Source organism: Haliaeetus leucocephalus, unplaced genomic scaffold (genome assembly GCF_000737465.1).
Source record: "Haliaeetus leucocephalus isolate CR32 unplaced genomic scaffold, Haliaeetus_leucocephalus-4.0 Scaffold92, whole genome shotgun sequence".
Classification (NCBI taxonomy): domain Eukaryota; kingdom Metazoa; phylum Chordata; class Aves; order Accipitriformes; family Accipitridae; genus Haliaeetus; species Haliaeetus leucocephalus.
The window spans coordinates 13,153,588-13,172,794 of NW_010972528.1; the positions used below are offsets into that span (position 1 = coordinate 13,153,588).

Consider the following 19,207-nt stretch of genomic DNA (forward strand, 5'->3'; position numbering starts at 1 on the left):
TACAGTATCATTGGCATAAAGTCCATCAGCTCAAAACACACAATAACTTTTGCAAAGTTGCTAACATCCTGTCTCGGCATTCTCAGTCTCTGAAACAGACATGTTCAGTAAGGGAGAACTAATAGTTACTGCTTACCAAAGACTATCTGAAAGCCAAACATAGCATTTTGGACCAGATTATGGGAATAATAAATGCTATATGTCAGATTTGCTTTTACTATTATTTTTCTTATTATGAATAAAAGTATCCCCAAATGAGTCAGTTTCTTTAATCTTGAGATGCCGAAGAACACTCACGATTTGGTGCCATTAGTCAGCTCAGCTCTCCCAGCAGTGTGCTAGACCCCTGGAATTCCCAGGCAATTTAGTAAGATGTGCACTAACACTTAAAAAAAACCCAAAAAACCCAAAAAACAAAAAACCACAAACCAAAGCAAAACAAAAAAAAACCCACCCCAAAACAAAAACCCACAAAACACCTCACCATACCATTGCTAATACAAGTCAGCCTCTAGCTAGTGACCATTCATAAAGGGATTTGAAACAAGCAAGCTTTCACTAAGGAATGATCCAAATTTCTACTGTGCAGGAAGCAGCATGTTTCAAATCCAGTTATGGCACAAGTATCAAGTTTTTCACAGGGTAAGATGAAACAAACGTGGCCTTAAAGACTAATAGTACTGTATTGTCATGATTCAATCTGAATCGGTCTGCTCAAGTTATAGACAGTGAAACTTTAAAAATTAATACTTCATTTCATCTAAGCTGTTCCTGAATAAACCATTTAACTTTAAAATGTGCTGATGGAAGTTCTGAATTGCCTTTTCATTGAAAATTAAGGTTTTTCATCCTTTCCGTGAGGGAAAAAAAAAATGCAAGGTTTATTTCTCTGTAATATTTTGTTGATTACCTCCAAACTTTCCAACTTTTATCCTGTGAAAATCAGTGTGTGACTGAAATGTGTATGAAACATTTCAGTTTAGCTAAACCAACAGAAAATTATTGATATTTTCATTTTAAAATGAAAATTAGAGTTCTATATGCTACTGAAAAAGCTGTGAATGCTTTGAAACTTTTTTCTAAAGAAAAACCTTTTCATAATTAAAAATGACCACTTTAAATCACTTCCAGATAGAGATTGCTCTAATGCTGTAGCTTGGCAGGTTATAGGTTTTACAGACAAGCTATAAATCCTCCAAATAGACATCAATAGTAGAAATAATTGCACATTTTTTATAAAGCAATATGAACATTTATACTGCAATATAAAAGTCTATTTCCACTGTAAGCAGCAATGAATCAGATGCCCACTAATGAATAAAGGTTGTGAATCTTCATCTTTAAAAGATTTAAGACTATGAAATGTAACAGCTTCTTAAAATTGGCTCCTTAGCTTGTCTGTGTTAACAATTGCATGACCAGAGATGGTTAAGAAATAACTGGAGTTTTGGTTCAGCAAGCTAACCTTGATATTTGTCTGATGTACACCACAGTTGTTTGGCTGTGAAATGAGCCAACTTGCAAGGACACAGTCCTTCTTGTAGTAAATTGGGAAAGTACTGTGCTCTCACCTAGACTATACAATACCTTACCTATTAACAAGGCTTTTTCACAAAGCAAAAGGGCCTAGTTTAACACAAAAATATTTGTAAGCAGTTTCTTATTTTACCTGGAACAATTAACTCATCCATCAGTATCCAATTAAATGCAGTATGAGTCAGATGATAACATACTATATTGGCTGCTGATGACTAATAAGGCAGGTCAACATCTATAAATCAAACTACTTAGTGAAGTAATGGTGATTGGCAACTTTGATTGGAGACAGTGACCATGAGCACAGTATATAAGTTTTAAGGATGTGTATTATTATATTTAATCCACTAACATAAGAAGGCAAGATACACCATTAAGACTTTCATATTGAATAATCCCAATTTAGTATTGCTTGCTAATGTTCTGTGCTTTACGATTGTTTTTTTCCCACTGTATCAAATACATTCTTTCCTCACATAAACACAAGTCACAGCAAAATTAGTATCTAGTGCGTATGCCTAAAAAAATGTAGGCAATACATTATTTTTAACCTCATGCTTTCATAAGCATTGTATACGATATAAATCAACACATCCTTTACAAGAAAGAACATAAGGTTTACAAATCCACAGAGACCAAAGGAAAAAGGCAAGCATGCAAGAAATACTTCAGTAATTTTTAAATGAGCACAGCAAATTTCTTTTTTAGGTCACCACATGATTTTCTCTAACTTTGTTTTCCTTAATCATTCCTGGCTTACACTACCCCAGTGTAATTAAGATCACTAATTTAATCTAAATTTGAAATAGATTTTAACAAGTCAGTTTGTGCTTTCAGCTTGGATACTACATACACAGCAAGTTAGCTGAATGTGAGCATGGTAGTTTTGAACTGTGTATGCAGGGGTTTGCTACAGTCTCCAAGTCGTCTGAGCTTCACAAACACTAAAACATCTGCTCAGATAGACTGCCCATTCATACTTGCTTGTTTTTGAGAGGATAGTATTTGTTTTCATGGAGCTTGGGGGTTTTTTTTAGTTTTTGGAGAAGGGACAGAAAATTGTAATAAAGCACAATTTAAAGGAGGATACAGTGATCTTTGAGCCTTAGTTTTCCTTCTTCTGACTTCTGAATGCACTAGTTAGCTGTTTTAATAGCTCTAATTTTGCCACAAAATGCTTTAGTCAAAGAAACACATCTACACAGCTACACCAGAAATGTCCTGTTTTAGGGAAGTGAAAGAATTATCTTTAAAATACGTGTCAAAAAACACAGGAGGAAAGACAGGCATCACTTTGAAGTTACACGTATTAACAATAGAAATGACAAGCACAAGAAAAGTATCCAAGCAAATTGTCCTCTTTTAGTGAGGAAAATTAATCCAACAAAGTGCCAAATTACTACTATCTAGGTCCGCAGTTAGCTCAGGTACCTCTGTATTGTACTGCATGCTCTACAGCATCACTGAGACTGGCCATGTATTTAAATTGCTGATGAGAGAGCACCCCATATTTCTTTAAATCCTACAAGCTATGCAGGCTGTGAATACTGAGACTGACAATGCTTCATGTTTCTCTAAAAATAATCTGTACTGTGTAAGAAAAGGCAGCTTGTCAAGTCACAAACACAAAACCCAACTGTAATTTCAGATACTTCGTATGTCCTTCCTGTTAGGTTTATATGAGTGAGTCTACAAAAACATTTGAAGTTCTTTCTGTAAGTCCAGCAATCACCCTGATCACCCAAAAGATGTGAAAAAAACAGGTGGGAAAATTAACTACCTGTCTTGCCATTATCACTGCTTCTTTTCTTAATGCAGTACTGTAAACACAGCAAAGTCTTCTTGATCTTTCAGATACAAATGTTAGATGTTTTATTTCAAAAAAAGATTTGTAGTCAATACATTTTTCAAAGTTAAAAGTATCTCTTTAAATGGTCGTCTCAAAAGATCCAGTTCTTGGTATAACTAGATTAATTTTGCAGTTCTGGATATGAACAAGACAACACCTGGTGTCAAAGACATTTCATTATTCCATACTCAGGAAGAGGAAGTGGGACTTCCATAAGGCCTGTCTATGCTGTGTGACAGAGTCTGAGCTAAGAGCTGTGAACTAGCAGCAGGGGACAGCACACTATCAGGATTCCCAGATTTTATCTGCTCCTAAGATGATCTGATCTCAGCAAATTTTCTCACTTTTTCACCAGTTCCCTTTCTATCCTTTTTTCCTTTTTAGGTATTTACAGTATACATAATTTCTTGGACGTTGCATATAGGGGACAGCAGGACAACCGTGACAAGGGTCTCCAAGCTGCACACTTCCGTAACAGTCACAAATGGTTAACAGCTGGTTTTCCCTGACTTTTTATTTACCAAAGCTATACAGTCTGCTGCCACTCAGAGATCCTATCCCATGCCTGCATGTGTTTTATCTCACTCATATTTCACAGGCCCCTTACTTAAAGCACAATAATTTTAAATATATAAGTTATAAAGAAAATAATGTCATCAGTTTCTTCTGTAAACTGTTGGTTCTAGAGGCAACACATGGACTCACCTGGTTTCAGTATGCAGTGAAAAACTAAAGTTAAGATGTCCTAGGAGGACAGTAGAAAACAGTGAGGTAAAGTAATTCTTAAATAGCAAATATGTATATGCTAGAAAAATGGTCTACAGCTCCTCCTCAGTTACTTACTGTGTCTCAAGATTATAGGGCCTTCACCCTGCACAGCATGCTTTGTTTCTCAGTAAGGGAAGAGGAAGTAAAGACATTAGTTAGGATACTATTTCACAATAATAAAACTAACCAACTTAGTTCGGCATCCAACCATGTTTGAAGCCTGCCAGTAAGGGAAGAATTAGGGCAAAGTCTTCATGCATGCCCCAACACCAGAGTTTCAACTTTTGGGAAGCACTGTGTGCCAGACAGTTATTCAGAGCAGAACATACACACAGGTATTCACAGTGTTCCTAGAGGACATATTTCTGGGCTGATGCAGTAAGCCTTTAGTCTTCCATGAGTCTAGATAGTTTAGAGGATTCACGCATTTTCCATTAGCAATTCTACTTTAGATATTGAAATAGAGTCACATATCCATAAATTTACTTCATCACTTCAGCACCAAGTGTTGATAGAGGAGACATATCTATCTGCCTCTTACATATGAGGAAGATAGGCAGAGGTTAACAAAATTTTAATTTTATGCCAGCCTCACCTGAAGAAGATAGCTCAGAATACCAGAAGGTACCAGAAGTCATTTGTTTATCCCACTGTATACACTTCATTTATTTTCCTTAATATTAAACTACATTAGTTTTTTTCTCCTTTGCCTCCTTCCAATATATGCTGCCTTGAATCTCTTTTCCAGATGGTTTCTATCACCCTTAAGAGTAATACAAAAATAGCTCATTTGTAATTTAAAGGTTTAGAACCAATTAGCCAAGTTATTGCTTTCATTTCATCAGCTCAAAACTTCTGTATATCAGATCACATTGTTCCAGCTAAGATCCTAATGAGCTAGAATTTCTCATTTTGGTGGCCCCTAAATTCTATTTATAGAGTCCTTTCCAACAATGAATTCATCTGTTCAGAAAACAAGGTCTGACTGTGCTCAAAAATAAGTTATAATGAGCCATGTCAGCAAATACTAGATAAAGGTAGTGCTGAAAGAGGGAAATTAATACTTCAAGCTCATTTATGATTTATGAGTTCAGGGTTGAAATGGAAGTGGCACATAATAATGAGCAATGGAAATACCTCTTGTTTGGAGAGTGAGGATGAATAGAACTTTGGGCTTGAATAGGTTATTAATAGGTTATTGATCTAACCTATTTCTGCTACAACAAAAAAAGAGCAAAGTTCAAAAACGGGTCAGCAATAAACAAAAATACGCTCTGTCAGCCAATAGCCAATCCTGCACGGCCATAAGGATATAGATCTGTAATCATCAGAGTCATGGGTATTGCATGTCTAAAACTGCGCCTGATTTGCAGTTAGAATGTACAGATCCAGGGGTTTCACACTCTTATTCCTTCTAAGTTTTTCAAGGAGAGGTCACTGGGCTCAGGACCGAGTCACAGGATGTTATGGCAGTGAAATCTTATGTGATCTCAGGGGAGAGCACAACACCGCATTTTCTACTCCAGGCCAGGGAATCAAAAATCCCATGGTTTTTTAGAGGTGGACATTTGCTTACTTTCTACTCTACCGGTTTCATCCACTTCTATGGCTCAGAGGAGAATGATCCTATTGACCAGTGCTTCAAGTGATCTGACTTCAGAGGCAATGCCTACATCATTGGCATGTTTTGTTTTAATTCAACACCATCTTGAAAATCAGAGCCACATTTTGACATGTTCCTAAGGAACGTGTCAGAAACATGCAATCACGCCTCTAATCAAGTTCATGGGAAAGCTCTTGAAGCAATCAGAATTTCATCTAGTTAAGTATAGAAAACCTCTTTAGATAAAAAAAAGTTTAAATGGACACACATTCATACCTCTCTTTTCTCTTCACAGAGCATAAAAATCACATTTTTGTATCACAAAAATATATTTAAAGTAGCAAGATGCTTGTACTCATGACTGTCTAGGATACTAGCTTGCCTACAGTTCTTGCTTTTCATCTGTAGACCAAATGACGGTTTTTAGATACACATATATAAAATACATAAAGCTGCATGAATCAGTTGGTCTGGTGAATACTACAACCTGTTTCAAATGTATTTAGTAATTTTGTTACATTTTTAACTAGATATGTAGGCTCCTACAACATTTTACAGTTTTTACAAAACATATTTGCAAAATACAACTTGAGGAAAGCTGTTTGATTACAGCTAAGTTATTTGCTAGTTTTTAATAAAGAGGTACCAACAATTAAGCTAAGAACATGCCATCAATAGCTTGCATAAATCAGCAGTTTCCACTCAAGTAAGAAAAAAGAATTATCACTTAGCTGGATTTCATTCAGTGGTATCTCCCCAAATTCCTACATAAGCACGCTCATACCCTACATGGAAAGAAGAGAGTGAGTATTGTGGGTGCTTCCTTTTTTCCATCAATACACATTGTCAATTAATTTATTCTCAGCTCCAGTTCCCAAGAAACAAAATTTACAAGTAACCACTCTCTTGCATGTTTGGTACCACTGCCATAATTTAAGTGCAACAGTGTCTGCGGAATAAGGACTTTAGGTACAGCTGCACGAATCCACACCTCTAAAGTTTTGAGGAAACATAAGGACAGCCAGTTTTTATTTTGGTACCACATTGGCATTTTGCAATAAGAATGTAACGTAAGTGCAGGTTCACCTGTTGCTACATTTACTGGGTTGCATTCTTTCTGTTGCTCTAATTAAACATCAGAACTTTACAATTCCTAACTTCTTCAAAAATGTGTAACAAAGTAATAGAAAATTCTTACACTAAGCTGAACAGATATCCATTACATCCATAACTGGGAAGTTTTTGAACTCTTTCAGCAACAGAAGTTTCACAGGAGATTGTTTTCATCAGCAGGATGAATAAAAGATGAGTTGGCAGGTGAATAAGGTAGAAATATTTATTACTAGCATTCACTGAAAATGACACTAGAATGCCTCCAAAAGCCTGACAGAAAAAAAAAAAAAAATTTAACTCGCACTCCAGAAAAGGAAGTGAAGATAACTGAGTACGCCTACTTTTATGTCAGGTGGTTGGAAAACCACACAGAAATTGAAGTAAAAATGAAATTGAAATCCCTTTTTCTTTTTTTAACATAGCTGTAAAAGGGCAGCAATGTTGCATTGGTTTTGGCGTTTTTACAGAGGGTTCTACGCTCTTATCTGCGTAATGTCACCAGAGAAACTTTCAGACTATTGACTAGTGCGATCTGTTCTACTGTAGCCAAAGATTTGAAAGACACAGGGCTTACTATAAACAAAGTCATAATAAAATTAAATAAATAACCTTTTCAGCAGTGTTAGGCACATTTTTTGAAAAAGGATCAGGGTCATTAGGGAATTTACTTTCTACTAGTATCATAGTTTTAAAAATACAGCAATTATCTCTTATTCATAAACACAGCTCTGCAAATGAGAGAAAGGTCCTATGTACATGCCTTAGGAATTCACAGGGGATATCACAGCAAAGAAAACCACTGGCGAACAGTAAGTTTCTTAATGCATAGCAATATCAGAATTAGGGATGGATTCATAGATTTTATTTGCTTTACATATGCTTCCAAACAGTAAGAGATAACTATTTTTTTTGTTTAAAATAATATGATACAAAATGAGCCCCAAGCCTGGAAGGTTTTAATCATGACCTGATTCTTCTCTGAAAATCTAGCCAAATGACTAGATTTCACTTTTAATAGAGACCGAGCATAGCAAAGATCTGATTAGCAAATATATCAAGTGGGTTTGAAATCAGAACCTCACCCAAGTCCATGTGTGGAGCAAGTCCGTGGAGGATCAACTCTGTAACCCAAACACCGCAGCTTTTTTCTGCCCCACTACTGCCCATCATTTTAATTTCTCAGTTGAGTTGCCAGTACCGTCTGGTTATTTTACTTTCATGGTAAGTGGTTAGAAACAGAGACTCAAACATATCCCAGGCTGAAGTTTGGGATTAAATGGAAGGTAAAGTTGGTTTATGAGGAGGATGTATTACTTTTATCTGTGATAAGAAAAAGGACAAAAAGCAATTACTCTGCATCACCCAGCACTTCAGATCTTTGTTATTTGCTGTGCTATACTGCATTACTGTAACAGCAGCAAACAGTTGAAAAAGCTTTGCTATAGGACTGTAGGATCACTCACGTACGCACCTGGCTGAAACCACGTCCTGTCACACTAGAATTCCCTCACCTGCTGTGTGTAGAAGAAAGTCACATTGCCCTTGTCATATTGCTCTAAAAAATGCAATGTTGCCCCTTTTTCTTGAAGTAGTTGCCCAGAACAATAAATAGAAAATGAAACACCATGGAGTAATGGGAAGAGAAGAAAGAGAGAGGTGAGAGGTGGAAAGAACAACAGTGAGAATACTTAAGAGATGCAAGTTTTTGATAAGCTGCATCCAGTACAGGCAACTATGTCCAGAAGAAAGAACTGCAGATAAAAGAAAAAGAAAAAAAAACACAAAAAAAACCCCAAAACCAACAACAACAAACACCCCAAAACCTGCACAACTAAACAAACCTGTCCTGGTTTCAGCTAGGATAGAGTTAATTTTCTTTCTAGTAGCTGGTATAGTGTTATGTCTTGGATTCAGTACCAGAAGAATGTTGATAACACTGATGTTTTCAGTTGTTGCTAAGTAGTGTTTAGTCTAAAGTCAAGGGCTTTTCAGCTTCTCATGCCCAGCCAGCAAGAAGGCTGGAGGGGAACAAGAATTTGGGAAGGGACACAGCCAGGACAGCTGACCCAAAGTGGCCAAAGGGTATTCCATACCATGTGACGTCATGCCCAGTATGTAAACTGGGGGGAGTTGGCCTGGGGGGGATCACTGCTTGGGAACAAACTAGGCGTCAGTCAACAGGTGGCAAACAATTGCATTGTGCATCACTTGTTTTGTATATTCTAATCCTTTTATTATTATTGTCATTTTATTATTATTATAATTATCATTATTGTTTTCTTCCTTTCTGTTCTATTAAACTGTTCTTATCTCAGCCCACAAGTTTTACCTTTTTCCTTCCGATTCTCTCCCCGTCCCACTGGGGGGAGGGGAAGTGAGCGAGCAGCTGCATGGTGCTTAGTTGCTGGCTGAGATTAAACCACGACAAAACCAAACACTGATTTATTTCAGTCCCTCATCTTACTCAAGGATCCCAGCTGACAAAGAGGTTGAACCACCTCTGCGAACACCTATACTGAAAGTAGATCCCCATCTCCTCACAGCAGCAAGCTCCTCCGGGAGCATTTCAATGTCATTTCCAGACTAGAAGTTTGTCCAAACAAAAACAATTTAACCTAAGCCATAGTGTAGCCATGGAGCAGCTGTGGCCACCTGCAGCTTCTGAGCTGCACAACAGCAGGAGCTAGACACCCAGGTAAAGGTTGAGCAAAGACTTCCTCAGCTTAGGAAGCATCTTTTCTTCTTGTGCAATTGAAGACTCTTCAGGAAACTCAGACAGGTGCCTCTTGGCTTCACTTTCGTGTTCTTGTACCTAGCAGTGCCAGGACAAGGAGACTGTTTTCCACACAGCTTAACCGCTTAGGGTACTCGGGCCATTAAAACTTGGTTTTGGCAAAGAATTAAAGTTAATCAAACTCTTGCTCAGATTACCCAGTTCATAAGCTGGGAGTGCTAATAAATCACATAGAATTTTTAAGATGTGTGTAGGTAAGTGGTGGGGAGTTTTTCTCCATTTTCCAACAGCACCTGAAATTTATGTTACAAACACAAATGTAACAGCGAGAGAGACTTAATTCGTAACACAGCTCTCCTTTTGCAAAGCTCAGATGACATCTTCTGGCCAACCTCGGTTCTGCAGGTACGAAATCAAAGATTTATTCCGTAAAGCACTGAAATGAAAATCCTTTTTGTTAAGAAAAACACCACAGAACTGTGGAGCATGAATTAATTGTATAAAAGCCACCACAAAGCAACAAAGACCATTTCAGAGAGCATGAAGGAAAGCACACTGAACAAAAATGGAAAAGAGCATGTCAAATGCTCCACCATCGGAGCTCCGAACCCCCCTGAACTGACAGTAAGCTGCTGGTTTCTGATGCACTTCAGTAGGCTGCAGCCAGGAAGAACTGTTTCCACTGCTAGCATCTTTTGGCTGATTTGAGAGAAGTACGAAGTCAGAGTCTGAACCAACCCGCTCTAGAACAAGTCCTTACAGGATTGGCTCCAAAATTTCAGCAGGGAGGCATGAGAAGCATGCTTTATGATCCACTTACCTGCTGTCTAGGGTCCCAGTACCCTTTCAAGCATTGCTCGTTGACCACATTGTTCCCCTCTCCATTATTTCTAATTCGAAAAAGCTCACCAGAAGGCAAAAAAAGTACTTTTTTTCTCTTTAAGAAAAGTGTCCAGTTGAGTTTGCTTAACCCAAATAGAAACCATAATTATGCTTCCTTTCCACAACTGCTTGGCTCCCAGTCATCTTTTTCCCTCAAGTTGTTAAAGAGCTTCAGTGAAAGCATTCTGAGAGTCTCTGACAGCACAGGCTCAAAGAAGCCAGACTTGAGTAGAGACCCCACCGCCTGTTAGCATGGTGCTGTAGTGCAGGCCAATGGGCCATAAAGTCTCTGAGCAGCAATTAACTAGTGCAATAAGAAATAAGACTAACTCTTACCTGACTGACAACTGCAGAGATCCAACAGTAGCAGTTTGACCTGGTTCTTCAGGATAAAGACAAATATTTAGTAAAATTTCAAGTGTTTTATTTGACGATACTACTTCTTTGAAGGTTAACCTCTCCGCAACAGATATAAAGAAGGAAAAACTTTTTTGTTTCCATGTCACACCAAGAGAAACACATGCCTTGGATTTTTACTCTTCTACTTTCTACTGAAGTATTAAGCCTGTGGTAGTACAGAGCACACACCACCAGCACGACCAATTGATATCTGACAAAAGCACAAGGTGTGCACAGTTCTCCTTTTAGTTCTCAGTACAATTATAGCTCTGAACAGAGAACCTCTGTTTGACTAAAACAATACCAAAAACCTCTTCCTCAAAGTTTAGACAAATATCTTCTTTTGGAAGAAAAGAAGAAAATTGTCCCAAATAATTTTCTTTTCTCTTTTACACCCCCCCCCCCCCAAAGACAAACACTTGGAATTAATGGAAATAAAATTAAGCCTCAAATACTAAGTACATGAACATTTGCCTTGCTACTGGTCTGTTGTAATTCAAGAATTTAATCAATGTTTCTATAGATATTGTATTTGTAGGGAATTTTGCATTACTTTTAAGACAATTACAACACATACTTGATGTGAATGTTACAATGATGTTTTAACTGCTGATGAACACATATGTGCATGTAAGCCTATCAAAGTTACAATATTTTTACGTAGATTGTCAAATTAACTAAAGCACAATTTGGATCTTTTGGCCAGTGAACTCGTGCTCCCTCTGCTGACTGGTTAATTTAGTGGAACCTCTAGTATCAAGATGTCCTTACTTCTATGTATTAACAATTATTTCCATTGTGGGAAAACCACAGAGCTACAAACACTCCAGCAAACTCACAATGCCTACTCCAACTATTTACTTTTACCCCAGCTTGAACATTTATGCTCTCTGACCTGGAATCTGGCATCTTTTCATAGGAGCATTCAGCAGAAAGAATGCCAGATTCCAGTACAGCAACCGAAACATTGTCTTTCATCCATTTAATAGAAATTAGTTTTAAGTGTGAAATGAATATTTTTACTTACAAAAACAGTAATCCCCCTCACTATTTACAAATAAGTTACCAAAACAAACAAAAAAAACTGCCCCCCCCAAAACTCCAAATACTTTACGGAGGCCTGAATACTTAAACATAAATAAGCATCATCATTTTAACCCAAGTCGTATTTCAACCCAAGGTTTAAGTTTTAGTGAAGAAAATAATTTTTTTTTCTAGTATTTACATCAGTGCTTAGCCTCAGATGTTTTACTTAAGAGTCATAATGACCATAATACCACACTTTGAGAGACAGAATTTGAGTGACTGTGGTTTTGACTATTGCTTCTCTGGACTGCTATGGAAATAAAGAAAACAAATGCCAAGCAGAACTATCATCTAACCTAAACCAAACAGACTGCCTGCAGAGATGTTTGTTCCAACATATTTTCAATATTGCAGGACTTGTGTCTAAATGTGCTATCAAATCTTCACATCATTGTGCTTGCAGGAGCAGATTAATGCATTTAGTTCCTTCATTTAAACATCGTTGATTCTCCCTCCAAGACACAAAATACTGCTTTCATTAATGCCCATTAGCTGTGTTTGCAGTTAGAGACGAAAATGTCTATGATCCAATTCAAACAGGTAGAATCACTATTTTCCTTATCACAAGTATTGGGGTAGGGTTGCTTTCACTGGCCTGCAACAAATTCCAGGGAGTATGCAGTTAAATCGTGATCTGCAATTAAAAAGAAAAAAAAACAAAAACCCAAAAAAACCAACAAACCCCCACCCCCCCCCAAACCCTCTCTAACTAGTTGTTTAATGTTATTCTTTTCCACTGTAGGATAATTACAGCATTGCACAAACTGAGCAAAACTAACATGAAATTAGAAATAGTACCTTTCTTACTTTCAGACATGTTCCCCAAAACAATCATTATCAATTTGCAGTTGCAGTTACAACAATCCATGTACAATAACATATCCAGGAGTAATACTTATAATGACATAGTGCTACAATGACTCTTTCAAAAGACAACCTAGATTTCACCACTGGGTGGTGAAAAGAACAAAACAGCTTATTTTTATTTTATGACTATATACTAGCTGGTTTGCTACATTACTTTTTGCAGTTGCAGGTTTGTTCTACATCAAAAGTTTTCCAGATTATCTTCATTAAAAGTGTATCACTTCGTATCAGCTCTAATATGGTTTAGCCCCTTTGTCCCTCTAGCTACACTGTTAAGTAATTTCTCTGTTGAGAGGTAGTCTAGAAATGCATTCTTTTACTGCTTTATGTCTAAATTTCAAGCAATGAAGCATGTAACTAATCACACAGAAGGATCTGTAAGAGCGAACAAAACAGCCCACTTAAAGCCAAAAGGGTTCAGGAATGCTGCTGAAGAGCACTCCCCTCCTCACTCAAGTTGCCTTGTAGGTAGACCAGACCCCTCCCAAGGTTAACACAGGGCCTGACCTTCACTGCCTTTTTTCTGGCAGATGAAATCTCAAGTCTCCGCAGTACCAGCCTCAAGGATGAAGGCAGACTTTAAAGTAAGTTGAACCCAAGCAATGAGAATTTCAACAACCTCTGTAACATCTTGCACATACCTAAAGTCTTCCTGCAGCCCATCACCAAGATCTAAGTGTGAGATTTCTTGAGGCAATCCTGTTTTGTAGATATCAACGCCAACAGACCTACTCATTTTATCTGAAAAATAGGGCTACCTGCCTCCAGGTTGAACTGCTGTATGTACTCCAAAATGTGCTAGATGAAGAAAACTTAAGAGTAAATTAGTTTTCCAGAACAGAGGTTTTCTAAGGATGCCTTCAGTGATTGCAATTGTAGCACTGAATTACAGGTCAATCCTGAATAGTCAAAAGCATGAATATTTTTTAAAAAAGCCGCAATATTTTTATTTGCTCTGCTGCACTCATACGAGTTCTTACTCAGTAGCAACAGCAGTAAACAGTCCTATATTCCCAGTATGCACATTCTTGTGAGCAACAGTTACTGCTGTGCATAAACAAGGAAAAGAGTCACTAGAGAACAGCATATGTGAAATTTAAGAAAATACAGCTAATTTGCAAGCTTGGATTGGCACTCTAGAAAGCACAGAATAAAACAAAACCCTTGTAAAATACACAAAAGCATACATTTAGAGATTAGAACATATATTCATTAGAGAAAATAACTCTGCACCTATAAGGAAAACCTGGTATCCAAAGGCAAGAATAAGAGTAAAATAAAGATTAAACATATTTATTTTGGCGAAATATCAGCACTGTTATTTCACTCTGCTAAGTTAAATCTGAAGAGAAAGGTGTTCTCTCTTTTGCTGTATTTACATTTAGATGGATTTTTGAACTCCTGGATCTGTCAAACTTCATTTAAATTACAGTTGGTGGATTTGATGCACAGCACTTCATAGATCAATACTTAATAAAAGGGTATATTCTTTAAGCAAGTGGAACACCTAAATGTTTAAGTCTAGTACTGTTAATTCCTACACAGGGAATCGTGAAGTCCCTCACATGTGTTTTAGCTGTAAATTGTCACACACATCCACACACAGAGTTAAGAGAATACGCATTCACACTTCAAAATAGTTGCAGAAGAAAATATGATTTTGTTTCCTAGCTTACAAAAAAGAATTAGGAAAAAAAATGTCTGACAATCCCAGGGCTCTTTGAACAGCCTTCTTTAGTGTTGTCTTCGCATATACAAGGCAATTTATTAAAGTATCTGACACTGTTACACCAAATAAAGGTTTGGTAGTTTGTTTATTTATTTAATTCAGTTACAGTGCTTCAATAGGATGCTACTCATTTCGCACAAGAGCATAAACTTTCTTACACTCCATGCAGCTACAGGTATTATCCATCTCTATTAAATTGTACGAGTCTCAGTGAAATTTGTCTCATTTGTTCATTTGGAAAGTTTTACCAGTGGTTCCCATGGAATCAGAACTGGGTCAGCAATCTTTAGTTCAATTACATTTCAGTAAGCTTTTATCAAAACATGTTTCTTCAGTGTGTACAGACCTGGAAACCCAGGGAACTTGCACCAAACTCACTTCTAAAAAGTTATTTTCAAGACTAGTAAGTAACAAAAAGATTTAGGAACTTCCAGACCATAACACTGGTAGCAGCTTGACTATCAGAGAAAAACAATAATGGTTTCAGTATCAAAGTTGGCTAGTGGTATAGAACAGCAGCAGTTCAAGTCTCTATTCATTGTTTCTGTAGTAATTTTCAATTGTTTCTGAATTAAAATACACCACAGTAACAGTGATATCATCTCTGTACATTCTTGCAAGGTCTTCAGGCAGTGTTAGCATTGCAGCAAGTTTCTCTTGGTCCACCTCCCCATACTCATTACTTCCAATTGCATGCCTTATTAAATGAGTAGCTATGTTCTGGTCAAGTGAGGCAATGCCTCTGTTTTTCCTCTGAAGTAACAAGCTGTGCATATAACCCAAATTAACTGGTTTCTCAAAAGCCAGTTGTGGTTTCTGCACATTAAGCTCTGTAAGGTGCCCAGCAACAAGTTTTACAACCTTCTCATTACTTAGCATCTCCCATAGTCCATCCGAAGCAATAACTAGAAACTTATCCTTGCTTCTTAATTTGTGGTATGTGACTTCAGGCTCTGCAGTTAAATAAGGGGGTGTATGGTAGTTTGGAGGAACGTACTGATAAATATTTAAAGACTCAACATCACAGCTATTCTCGAGAACACTGTGTTGCAATTCTTTACTCCATTTTAATTGCACGTCTCCAAAAGCTCTGGAGGGCATGAGAATCCCCAGTAATCTGTCATTCACAAATAGGGTTTTCTCCTCAGATCTAGGATGTTCTCTCTTCAGTCTTCTAATTTCAAATTCATCAAAGGCATTGTGGTCTCGGGTCAGAGGGAGAGTAGACCACGTTCCGTCTTCTTCATGAACACCTAAAATTGCTCTGCAATCACCAGTATTTGCAACATGTAAGTGAACACCGTCAATGTGAGCTACACAGGCTGTTGCACCAGAAAAAGCTACTTGAAGGGCAATATTCCTCATCAATTCATTTTCCTGGGGAGCCTGAACTTCCAGTGATATATCCGAGTCTAACCGTTTGAATGCACATATCATGGCTTCTTCTAAACTAAATCCTGGCTCGGTGTCTAGGTCCAGTAAATGTTGCCAGTAAACCCGGAGGTTTTCAAAATATTGTGAAGTTATTTCTCGATACTCTACATCATTTGGATGCTTGTGCCACTGCAGAATAGGCAGAACTGGTTTCATGCAGTCCACAGCAAGCTCGATCTCTTCCAAGGTTTGCCGAGACATGAGAGAAACTGCTATATAATGGAGCAGTCTCTCACTTACTGCCTGAGCACACGCAGAACCTGCATGGCCATCAAAGACTCCAAACATCATCCCTTTGGTCTGCAAGCACGTGGCTGCACTTCTGCGGTCTTCAATAGGGGTGTTGGATGCCAACTGGTTACTTTCAAACTTCAACACAGAATTTGCATTTTTACCATTCAAATCCAGTATTTTATGGGATAATTCACCTGCTCTGAGTATATCATTGATTTGTGATGGAGACAACTGGAAAGAGAAATGTTCTTCTTCGGTGGAAGTGTGTCGGAATGCTTTTTTTAAGGAGAAAGTATTGTCTAAGCTGCAGCTCCCAGCAGGGTAGAGACGTGTTTTGGAGAAAACAAGCTTCCATTTTATCTTGTTTCTGTTTGGGATACAGATGGAGTACAAACGTCCTTTTCCTTGTAAAACAATGCTGTTTCTTGCTGAGCTTAAGATCCAGGATGATACAGTTCTTGACATTATAAGTCACTCCACAAATAGGAGCACCTTCCTTCAGTAACACAGAATGTCCTTACAGCCTGTAATATAAGAATAGGAAAGGTATAAAACTTAGAAGGTTCACAAGAAGCTTTCTATATAACAATACAAAAGTAAGTCTAGAGCTCACAGAAATATTCATAACTTTTTTCTAAAAAAGACCACTATAGATAGAGGCATCTTAAAAGTGATATAATTTCCATCACTGAATTATAACCTTAGGATATGACTGCCCCTCTCCAGCTAACTCATCAGAAAACCTACTTTTTCTTTTCCAGGCATGTTTTTCCTCATTGTGGCAAGGCTAAGAAGAAATTCCAACATTACAAGAAATGTAATTGTAAACTGTATAGTGAAAAGCCTTGTCTAACATGACACAGAACAAACAGATCCAACAAGTTAGAAAATAGGAACTTAAGTGACAGTTAATGTGCAACTTTAAAAAAGCCTGCTAGAGTACAACTCTCTTAATACACTCTAAATAACAAAACCAAGAGAAAATCAGTACTCAAACCCTCCAGAAAAACTGAAAGATGTGGCAAATTAATGATTTATATGAATCGCCATGATCCTCACATCTCGAACAAGCTAGTCTACCTTTCCAATTCTGTTCCAGCTTGTAAGCTTGACTGTTCTTTTTTTTTTTTTACCTTCAAGGTCTTAACCAACCTTCACACAGGTAGGATTTTTTGCGCCACTGAAGGCAGATTCAACTGCTCTTAATTAATGCATTTATCAGAGCATTGTGCATTTTGATGCAGTGAAAGTTATAGCACAGTTACATTGACAGCTTTTACAGGTTTACAATTTGGATTGTTCATTTGGAGTGCAATTAGAACAAGCAGCTGTGAGGAGCTCTGCTGCCAACAGCACTAAAACCTAGCGTACCTGAACAGCTGAAATTCTTCACTTGCCATGGGGAGGTCCATCATATTGTCTCCTACTTTAAATAAGGTATTCAAGCTGTGCAAAATTGCTAAGTACAACCAGATGCTTACTCCACAATAGAATTTTGCCCCATGGATTTCAAAAGGTAAATGGAGAGCAGCACTGCAAATACAATTACTCCCAAAAGATCATGCTAGCAGCCAGTTAGAACAATACAGTTTTCTGTGAGCTCTGAACCACTCTCAGGCAGCCTGTAGCACCATGTGCTCTAGGTCTCAGGCCAAAGATGCTACATACTACTGCAATATTGGGTTTTTTTCAGCAGGGCAGTTCATGAGAAATAACAAGAAGCCAGCCCAGACAGCTGCATGAAAGCCTTTCAAAGAAATCAGCAGGAGCTAAAAACAAATTTGAACTATTCTAAACAAAAGACCTACTGATACAACCCAAGGACTTTACTGAAGTCCCATTTCAAAAGTGTCACAAAACAATTCTGAAGTGTACCACAGAAACACTGTTGGCTTAACAACAGAAAAGAGTAGACAAGCCATTCTAACAAGGACCCCACCGCTATAATTCTGGGGACCCTATGAGGACACAGCATAATTTTACTACTGATGTCAGGAGAGCAGATGGAAAAGGCAAGGCAATGCCAGTTCATTGCTCAAGGCTCGCCTGCAGTCTCCTGGGACACCGGCAACTCTCAACAAAACTGACACCTTTTGTTGTACCGCAGAGGGAACACAACCAAATAAAGCTAATAGGAAGACAGCTGAGTAACCCCAGCATCAGCTAAACCCAAAAAGCACCAACAGTGTAAGACAAGCCTTTGTGCTTCTTAACCCTTCCCAGGCTGTTCCCCATCCTTTTTTTTCTTCTTTCTCTTCCCACCCTTCTGAGCCACATAAGATTGAAACAATGACAATTTCATGTTCTTCACTCAAAAAGCCAATAGAAACAGCGTTTCAAACAAACTTACCCTGTTCGAATCAGCTGGCTGACAGACACAGCAAGGTGGTGTTTTTTTTCCTAGAAGCAGAGTTGCCTAATACCATTTAGACATGTGTTTGCCTAAGGTCAGGTAGTATCAATCAGTCCTGGAGCACATTTCTGAACCATCCCTACTCACTGTCCATAACTACAATTTTCACATCCTCAGGTTCCTACCCAGTCGCACTGTTGCAGACTTCACTGCTTCTGCCCAGGACACCCACCTGCGCCCAATAGCCACCCCAGCACAAGCCACGTTAAAAGACGGTAGCAGTGCTAATAAAAGCGATGTGGTAAAGACCATTATGTAAGAGCCAATTACATAAACCTTACTCTCCCCGCCTGGCACACCTACCACTTCAGCACCAAACAGGGCACTTCCTCACCAGCTGAATTCGTGTAACCACTGAAACCCAAACTGCCCCCCCGACACGGCCCGCTCGCTGCTGGCAAGTCGGGGTACACACTGGGGGCTCACGGAAGAGGAACGCCCGCTTTTTCCAAGAGAATAACAGCTATCCGTTACATTCAGTTTTACAGTCCCCCACCCCCCCATATTCCCCTCACGCACTCTCCCGACACTGCCCACACGCATCAAACCCCTACCCCACC

At 38.2% G+C, this 19,207-nt stretch overlaps 1 protein-coding gene across 1 annotated transcript; it reads right to left on the reverse strand.

Annotated features, from left to right (window-relative positions):
- Positions 1-14,971: 14,971 nt before the first annotated feature.
- On the reverse strand, positions 14,972-16,755 carry PDP2 (pyruvate dehyrogenase phosphatase catalytic subunit 2). The gene has a single exon (XM_010585138.1). It carries the CDS (start codon positions 16,697-16,699, stop codon positions 15,098-15,100), a length of 1,602 nt encoding a protein of 533 aa, XP_010583440.1. The 5' UTR covers positions 16,700-16,755; the 3' UTR covers positions 14,972-15,097.
- Between the last annotated feature and the right edge of the window lie 2,452 nt (positions 16,756-19,207).